Below are 10,162 nucleotides of genomic sequence, written 5' to 3' on the forward strand. Positions count from 1 at the left end.
TTAGCACGGTTAATTGGGTAAAAATATAGTTCAGGCATGTAATCTTGTTGGTGTATGTCTTATATGTTGTGTTTTCTTTTGTAATTGGACTTGCTCAAGTCTTTTTTTTCTTTTTGTGCTAATAATATTTGTTCGCCGTTAAAAAAAATAGTCATTAATAAAATAGATTTAGTTATGATTAATTTTTCATCGAAAACAACATAATTAAATTGTTATATTTAATAAATTATGCGTGACATGGAACAACATCAATAGGGTATTATATAATTAATAAATTATAATTTTGGAAGAAAACATAATTAAATTGTTATATTTAATAAATTATGTATGACATGGAACAACAGTGTATTATATAATTAATAAATTATAATTTTGGATGGCACGAAACAACTCGCAGCATGGGTATAGCTTATTAATACGTTACGTAAAACCCTACTTGAGCCCATTTTTTTTACTGCCAAAACCTGTGCTCAAAAATATCTTATTTTTCGGACGTACAAAAGAAAATTATAACCTCGTCTTCCGACATACAAAAAAAATGTTTGAGGCATTTCGGTGAGTTAGTTTTTTTTCATTTTTTTAGTTTATTTTTGGAGTTTATTTTTTCATTTTTTTAAACTTATATTTAACAAATCAAAAATAAGCTTATAAATTAAAATTTTAAAAAGATATTCTAACTAACATTTCTACAAGTTTATTGAACTTTTTTAAAGTTCTTCCAAAAATATCGTTTATTATTTACAAAATACTCAATTTTATACATGCCTTTTATATATTTCATTTAACTTATTAGCTAATATTATTAAACATCATTTTTATTAGTTAGCACTTAGTCTGTCAGCTATTAACTATCTTTTCAGTTAATCTGTCAGATATTGCCTAAGGAGTTTTTTAAAATGTTAGCTTATTAGATACGTATTGACTTGAAAAGCATGACAAACTTAAAAAACTTGAAAAATAAATTAATTTATAAGTGGTTTGTGGTATGTCAAACATAGTTTTTATACAAATATTCTTTTATTTATTTCTTTTAAAAGGTATTCCCATTCAAAATAGGATCCCCTCGAGGTGGTCACCATTTTGGTGAAGATATGATGTCGTCTTGTCTTGCATTTGCAAGCGGTGATGTATTACTTGGAAAATTGGAGTTAACAAATTTATAAAAATGAGTTTTCCCCATTTTTTTAACACGTCCAAAATGGATTTAATATGAATGAGAAATTAATTCTTAAAGCAAGGGTGTTGGAAGAAGTAAATAAAAGAGTTTAATGGATGGGAGAAAGAAAAGAAAATTTCAGGGACCTTTCTTGCAAATATTTCTTTCTTTCTAACTTGAATTGTAATTAATATTACAATTTAATTGCATATTAACACACGATTAATAGAGATGTTTAAATGGGAGGTTATAGAATGTGTAATATAAATATCACTACTCTACAACCATTTGAGTACACCAAAAGAATGTAAGAAAACTCTCTTCTTCGGTTCTTCCCCACTTCATCTTCTTCTTTTCTAGCTATATTGAAGATATAATTCAGGCCTATTGAGGGTTCGGATGGTCTAGAAGAACCACTTCAAACTGTTGTATCCTGAGAAACAAACACCCGATAGCGGACGAATTTGTTATAAGGACAATGTGTTAAACACATGCCTCAGTTTTTCTATTTTCTTGTTTGTTTTCGTACATTACTGGAATATTATTTTTACAATCTTAAAACAAATTCATTTGTACGAAACAAACTACAAATTGGAAACAATTTACTTGCATTATTTTGATATTGTACGATTTTCATAAGGAAAAAATTGATTTTTTTTCTGTTTTGAAGCATCTTTGCTCATTAAGTCATTTAGACATGTATTTGTTTTTTAAGTATCGAATTTTCCAGCTTCGGTACTGACTCTATTAAGTACCTAATGGGTTAAGAAACTAGCTTAACTCAAAAACACAATTTACGAGTTGCTGTGAAATGCTGTAATTTGTCCAAATATTTGAAAAATCATAACTTAATCATGGATGCTCATTTTTGGTTGAAACGAATTCTCAAAGTTTGGTATATGAGTCTAATTCATTTCATTAGTTTTGTCCGAAAGCTGTTTAGTTTTTTAGCAGCTATGATACGTAGTTTTGTAAAATTCATAATAAATTGTTGGAACATCGTATGAACTTGTGAAAGTAGTCTCTTGAAGCTAAGATACAGGGCTACTGGATTATGAAATTAGATTTCAGTTTTGATATGTTTAAGTGGGGCTAAAGCACTCCTGAACAGACTGCATTGTTTTGTGAAAAACAAAAGGTTTTTTTTTAGTAAAAAACGACTTCAATTTTATGTAAAACAGCTTTGGAAATCAGAAAACACTTGGTTTTACTTAAGAACATCACATTTTAAATTGTTTTGTTGAAAGAAAACATCAGTTTTCTGACATCATAATTTATGCATCAGTTTTCTGCATGAGAAATCAAATTTTCGAATTCCTGCATCAGAAATCAAGTTTCATTATCGTTAAAATATAAATTTTAATTATGTTGAGTGTTGTCCAAGCAAGAGGCAAACATATTTTTGGAAATTAGAATTATAAACATTTATATTTATTGTATAAATGATTTCAGAAATGTTACCATCCAAAGTGGAATGATTTCCGAAGTAAACTCTATGGATGTTCACTCCATTGAGTGATGGATTGATGTGGGTGTTACACACCATGTGTGCTCAAAGAGGGAGTGACTCAAGAATTATAAGGTTGTCCAAGTTGAGGCGGAAATTTATTCTTTTAATTGTGATTCTAAACACTTAAATTTGGTGTTTAAAACATTCCAGAAATGGTATCACATAGAAAAGAGCAAACACTTAATGATGTGTTGTATGTTCCATTAATTAGGAAGAACTTAGTGTTTGGATGGTTGTTGAACAAAAATGGATTTTTGTTTGGTGTTTGAGTCCAATAAGTTTGCAAGTCATGGTAATAAACATGAGCTGAAGACATCTTATTCACCATAACAAATGGGATGACCGAAAGGAAACATCATATCTTAAATGAAATGATGAATGCCATGTTGTTGCTTATGTTTTGGGTTGCCACACTCAATGTGGGGGGGAGTTGTGTTGTCAACTAGTTACCTTTTAAATAAGGTACCCCAAAAGAAAACGATAAAAAATCCCATATAAGTTATGGTCGGGTATAAAATCATCTTACAAATACATTCGAATGTGGGGGTGTCTCGCAAAGGGTGTTATACCTAACCCAATGGTTGTAAGGATTATACACTAGATTATTGGTTGCATCTTTATTGGTTATGCACATAACAATATAGTTTATTATTTTCTTGTACACTAATGGAATCAACAAATGCATCATACTTTGAAAATGTGTCTCCATGTCTTGATAAATAAAAGACAAGTGCTCCAAAACAATTGGGCACAAAGAATCCTCTCATGAAGAAGAGAATGGATGAATAAATAGATCATGATGGAGTAAAAGGGGACAAGTGAGAAATCATTTGGAGATGATTTATGTATGTATATGGTTGAAAGAGAGCCTCAAACTTTCAAAAAGGAATTCACTTCCTTTGACAGATCTTAATGAAAAGAGGCAATTAAAAGTGAAATGGATTCTATCTTGCCAAATCTCACATGAGAGCTAGTGGATATACCTCTAGTATGTAAACCACTAGGCTATAAATAGACTTTCAAGAGGAAAATGAAAGCAGATAGATCCAAAGAATATGATAATCAGTTAAAACATAATGATCTATGATTTCAATAGAAATATGCACCGATTTCTTGTTTGAAAATTTAGAATCAATTGATACTTCTATACTCCAAGAAGCTATTTCCATTAAATCCAATAATATTGGATGGAATTCATCAAAACAAGATAAAAGTTTTGGTGAATATTAAGATATTCAATATGAAGTTGAAAGGACTATGAGTGGAAATATGAGTATTCTAAATTTGGAATCGTATGATCATTTCTTAGAAGATCATATTGGATTTATTTGTAAAAACTAATAATGGTTCTCTCGGTTGAACTATTAAGCTTGCAAAATTATCGCGGTTTAGTGGATTTCCAAATGATAAGTAAGAGTTGATGACATATTTAATTACAAACATAAGAATGTCTTGATTACTTTCATTTGTATGCTCTTATAATTATATGTGGTTTAATCTCTCAAAATTTGGAAGCATATCATTCTGATATGAAACTAAAACTTCTAAACATAGATTCAGAAGTAGAAATCTACATAAAACTGCCAAGCAGATATCTTACCCGATGGAAAGTAATAAAATGTGTGAGTAGTAAAGTCATTATATGATTAAAGCAAGCTTTGGAACAACGTGTATCAAAAGTTTGAATATGTCGTTCAACATCAATGGATGTGATGAAATAGATCCATATAAATGACACTTTAAAGTGATATTCTATTTTATGACATAGTAGGATCCTTGAGATAGGATGCCTAAATAATTTTACATGTAAATGGTTAAGACAAGAAATTGCATGGAAAAATATGATATTTTCAAGAAAACTCATGTATGGAATACTCATAATTACATTTGGCTAATGTTATTATGAATTCACAAATACATGTAGTACATATGCTTATCATATTATGTTGACACAATTATGCTTATTCAATAGTAGTAACTATGGTGTAGTTATAAACATATTGATAATGGTCAACATTTGTTGAAAATATAGGAGATTTTTTTTGCAAGTTTATTCAAGGTTGGACAATAAACTAAAGGGCTTTGTAAGTTCTTGAGAGACGTCCCATGATGACCCGATAACTCATATATATTTGTACATGATGATGTAAATAATGGTGAGTCTAGATATATTTGTCAAATACATAACACAATTCAACAATGACTCTCAAGATGAATGACTACATAAAGTCAAAATTAGATTGCGGATCCGCTATGAAATCCTTGGAATGAGAGGTCATTATGAGGAATGGTACAAAAACCCATAGATTAATAAGTTATTGCGAAGGAAAACCCAACCTAGTTGACTGGAGATCCCAAGATCTAGGTTCAATGGGACAACCTACTTGCATATAACATTTGTGAATCGCTGTGGGGGTTAACCCCAACCCATTCCAAAAACAAACAGTGATGCAGGTTAAGCTTATAGTCGTGGATGATAAATTGGAACTCATCATGAATTAGCTTTTAATGATTATTATAGAATCACCTATGTGAGAGAGAAATGGGGTCGCTTCGAAAGGAATTGTAGGGGCACATTCCTAAGAGCTCTTACAGAACCAGACAAATGTCCATGACCATAACAGACACATCAATGAGAACCTAACTAGGTCAGTGAGAATCATGTGAGACACATATTGATTATTTACACAAACGACAGAACAGTTCAAGGACTTCGAGTCTACTGGTCCGCTAGTAAAATAAATATGTATCTTAATGAAAGGTTTAAATGGTAACACCTACCTATCCTATGCATGATTCAACTGTTGGATTTTATCTTGGTAGCTTGAAAATGTTTGATCAATTTTCATTCATGTGGGGGATTGTTGGGAAATTGGTGTTAACCAATTTATAAAAATGGGTTATCCCCATTTTTTTAACACTTCCAAAATGGATTTAATATAAATGAGAAATTAATCCTTAAAGTAAGGGTGTTGGAAGAAGTAAATAAAAGAGTTTAATGGGTGGGAGAAAGAAAAGAAAAGTTCAGGGACCTTTCTTGCAATTTCTTTCTTTGGTAATTGAAATTGTAATTAATATTACAATTTAATTACATATTAACACACATTAATCTTTGTGATTAATAGAGGTGTTTAAATGAGAGGTTATAGAATGTGTAGTATAAATATCACTACTCTACAATCATTTGAGTACACCAATAGAATGTAAGAAAACTCCCTTCTTTCCCACTTCATCTTCTTCTTTTCTAGCTATATTGAAGATATAATTCAGGCTTTGAGGGTTCGGATGGTCTAGAAGAACCACTTCAAACTGTTGTATCATGGGAAACAAACACCCGGTAGCAAACGAATTTGTTTTGAAGGACAATGTGTTGAACACATTCCTTAGTTTTTCTATTTTCTTTTTTGTTTCGTACATTACCGGAATATTATTCCTACAATGACCTCCTACTCATCATCTAATTGAAACCTCCAAGATTTGAACTTAAGGTATGGTACCTTCTCAATGGAGAGGCCAAGCCTTATCGAATGAGATACAAAAGTTTAAATTCATTTTTTCCAAACATTGCTACACAAGTAATAACCGACTGATGTAACATTCTACTGTTATTAGTCTACCACCATAGAGAATATTTTGTGTCATATTGAAGAGAGACATTAAAATTATATGCCCTTTGAATTTTCTTAATTGCGTAAGATACGATTTTCAACATATCTTAGTAATTTTCTAATTGAAATTGAGTTCTGTAGGTTTGAATTTTTGCATAGATGCTTGTATAGGGAATATGCACTAGAGAGCTACTGTCCGCAGTGGTTTTATTCTCTACATCAATTAAAAACAACCCTAAAACAAAGAGCATATAAATAAAATAACATCAGTTAAAATGTAATTATGTAAATATCACTTTAATATTTAAAGTAAATACCGGTATTTGAATCCCAAAACAATCATAATATCGCAAATGCAATTGTATGGTAGCAGTTGACTGTGCTTTCAGTGATAAACATAAAAATCTAACAACTTTTATTATTATTTTTTAACGAGTGGAAACCAAAAGCCAAACGTGTTTCTTTTTTTTGGTAGAGACACTTTTATTTTTTTATAGATATGGTGATGGTGGTGGCCCTAGCCCTCCTCATATGTTGTCACACCACTCTTTATGCCTCCTGCTCCACGTTTATTCAATGTCTCTTTTTTAATATTAGATATTTTATGTACACTTTGAGTGTTACATATTTATCTCATCCAAAGATAAACATATACATGAATATAATAATAAACGCCACTTGTTATATCCGAGTAATATATCTAAAATTTCAACTTTCAAGTGCTTAAATGTTTAATTATTAATATTTAAAGAAGACATAAAGCATGGTGTTTAAATAAATAGTAAATCAAATTCATGATGTTTAAGTATGTAGTTGATGATTTTTTTTGTTTTTTTTAACCAAATGATTTTTGACGTAACGGTATGAGATCAATTATTTAAAATAAAAACATAATAAGGTTACAAATATCTAAAGGAAAAACTTTTAAAACAAAAAATGAAGGACCAAAATGTTAGGTTACTAAAAATAAAAACATAATAAGGTTACAAATACCGAAAGAAAAAACTTTTAACACAAAAAATGAAAGAACAAAATGTTAGTTACTCAAAATAAAAACAAATAATTGTGTCTATTGGTAGGCATGGCCTAATGTTTCCTTCACCACAAAACATGGTATGTTCATATAACAGCCATCCATTTAATAACATGTTTCTTATCCCAAACAAAATTGGTATACCCGACTCACCAAATCCATACAAACATGTTACTTCATTTTGATTATTTGTAAAACAAAATTAAAAAAAAAAAAAAAAAAAAAAGCAAATTTTAGAAATCGATGATAATATTTGATTTCATAAAAGACATTTTATTCACTCGTTACACTAACAACATACATTTTATGTTACATTAAGACCTTAATTAATAGTAGCTTCAAATAAAAAAGTTTAGCTACAGCTTTCACTAATTGCCATAATAAAATCTATAATGGATCTGAAAATCTGTTCGTTAAGGCTAACCGGAGCTGATCTTGAGTGTACAACCGACCACCCATTTTCACGGTGGCTTGTTGGATCATCAATTCATTCACCACCGACACACTGGCATGGTTGACTTCGAAATCGAGTTCTTTCAACGCCGCCATGAGCCGGGCGGCAGGGTGGTTCTTCTTGTTACATTGGACCCTAATCATGGCGTCCCACCCGATGACCTTCACTTCTACGTCTAAATCGAGTATGGGTTGGTTGGTGGTGGAGGTGTTCGACATTTTCATGTCTTCCGGGTGTGAGATGGCGGAGGAAGATGATTGTCGGGATTCTTTGCTTAGTAATTCCTTCTTTAGTTCATCGATTTGGTTTCTTAGTTCTTCTTTGTCGCATATAGTGTTATCCAGCTTTGATTTGAGTTCGTTGATGTATAAAATGGCGTCGCCGAGGAGGGAGGCTTTGTCCATTTTTGAAACGTTTGGGACGACGGCGCGTAGAGCGTAGAAACGCTGGTTTAGTTTCTCTCTCCTTTGTCTCTCTGCTTCTACGTGATTCAATGGCTCTTCTCTGCCGTTGGCCGGTTTTCGTCCTCGTTTTCGTGGCTTTTTTTCCGGTTCCACCATTCTGCTGCTTTCCACTTCTCTGATTACCGATGCGTCTAGATCTGAGTGGTCGGAATCAGCTCCGGGAAAAGTGCAACCACCGGATTTCACGGTACTGGACGACGGAAGCACACCGGAGACGAAAGAAAGCATCCCGTCTTCGTTACTTCCACACGAACCCGGCGATCTTTTCTTCTTGTTCTTGTTATTCTCCTCTGCTCCGATAAACTGTGATTGACCGGAGAACAGCCCCCCGTTGTTGTTGTTGTTGGTAGAACTCCTTTTACTCTCGCCGAAATCCAGGATTCTGCCGTTCCCATTTCTGCCACCAGTTGCTCCGTCGAACGATCTGAATTCGGAGAAATTCAACTCCCTGCTCCCAAAAACTCCTTGATTTTGTAGGGAATCAGGATTGGGATTATGAATATATCTAGGGTTTTCAAGTATCGAACTGGAGCTAGGGTTTTCAAAGGGAAGATGTTTTGGAACGTGAGAAGTAATTGATGGAATGACAGTTGTCGCCTGAGAGCCAATCACGTCAACGGAATCCTTGATTGTCGTGACGTCGGTAGTCACAGTTGACGTAGCCACCGGATCTGTGAGCCAAATCGAGGACGGATCGTGATCTCCTCCGGCAACGGCAACCTGATCCGTGTTGATTTGCATGATATCCGGGCTGTTACTAAAATTAAACGAAACCTTGACTTTCTTCATCACATCAGAACTCTGAAATATCAACTCCGTTGAACCTAATTCAATCACCCCATCGGTGCAAGGGATACACACAATCGTTTGCAACCCAAAACCTTGACCTTGACGAACTCTTTCGCAGTGAGATGCCATCAACCGTTCCCGTCCGGCAACCCAAACCGGTTGGTTAGTGAACGCCGCCTGACCAGGAAGTCCGTTACCGTTGGCAAACGACTGCGTCATGGAAATAAGGAAGAACCACTCCGTATCAGTAACTTCTTCATCAACGGCATCACTTTCCGGCGCTTGAGACCCGGAGATCAACGAATTCAACTCCCGGAGCACTTTCTTCCTGTACTGCTGCTCCGCCATAGAAGTCGCCGACGGCGCTGTCTTCACCTTATTCACCTCCCCCTTATAGTACCCATCTCCCCATCCTAACACCGGAGTATCCGCGAATTCAACGTCAGACGACTGCCAGAAGATAGCGTAAGTCCACGACTCCCGTGCCGTATCAATCATCCCCTGGAGTCGTTGTTGTAAAGTATCCGGATTGAATTCATTGACAATCTTGTGTGGAGCGGAGGTCGAAGCAGATGATGACGCCGGAGGAACAGTTACCGGCGGCGCGTGGGTGTGAGATTGAGAAGTACCGTGGTTGGCCCAAATGGATGTCATGTCGGAACTTATGAAGGCATCCATCATGGAGACGTTGTCATCGGGGGTCCAGTGATTCATAGTCTGTAGTCGGTAATCCGTCATTCCATAAACCAGGGAAGCTGATCGGAAAAAGATGAGTTAGTTGGTGGCGGCGGAGGGATGTGTGTATGTGTGTGTGTGAAAAAGGTGAAAGTGGAGTTGAATTTGTAGGTCGATTAGATATGTGTATTTTAATAGGTCGGAAATGTGTGATGAGGAATTGAAGATTGAATGATTTGGTTTCCACGAAGGATAAGAGAAGCCTCCGATTTATCGACACGGTTTTTACCCTCCATCATTTTACAAAAAATGCATCACTTTTAATTCTTTATCATTTTTTTATCTTTAATTTACTAGATACTACATCCTTTATCATTTTTTTTATTATTAACCTTTTATTATTTATTTTTATTTACTATTATATTATATTATATTGTCTTTAATTTTAATATACACCTTTTTTAAGCTTTGTC

General features: G+C 33.7%; 1 protein-coding gene across 1 annotated transcript; it reads right to left on the reverse strand.

The window, feature by feature from the left end:
* Nucleotides 1-7,559: 7,559 nt before the first annotated feature.
* LOC111884132 (transcription factor MYC2) lies at nt 7,560-9,929 on the reverse strand. The gene has a single exon (XM_023880458.2). It carries the CDS (start codon nt 9,750-9,752, stop codon nt 7,695-7,697), a length of 2,058 nt encoding a protein of 685 aa, XP_023736226.1. The 5' UTR covers nt 9,753-9,929; the 3' UTR covers nt 7,560-7,694.
* Nucleotides 9,930-10,162: the final 233 nt, after the last annotated feature.

This window comes from Lactuca sativa, chromosome 3 (genome assembly GCF_002870075.4).
Source record: "Lactuca sativa cultivar Salinas chromosome 3, Lsat_Salinas_v11, whole genome shotgun sequence".
Lineage (NCBI taxonomy): Eukaryota > Viridiplantae > Streptophyta > Magnoliopsida > Asterales > Asteraceae > Lactuca > Lactuca sativa.

Coding starts and splice junctions, on each gene's coding strand:
- LOC111884132 (XM_023880458.2), bottom strand. CDS start 9,752: ATGACGGATTACCGACTACAGACTATGAATCACTGGACCCCCGATGAC.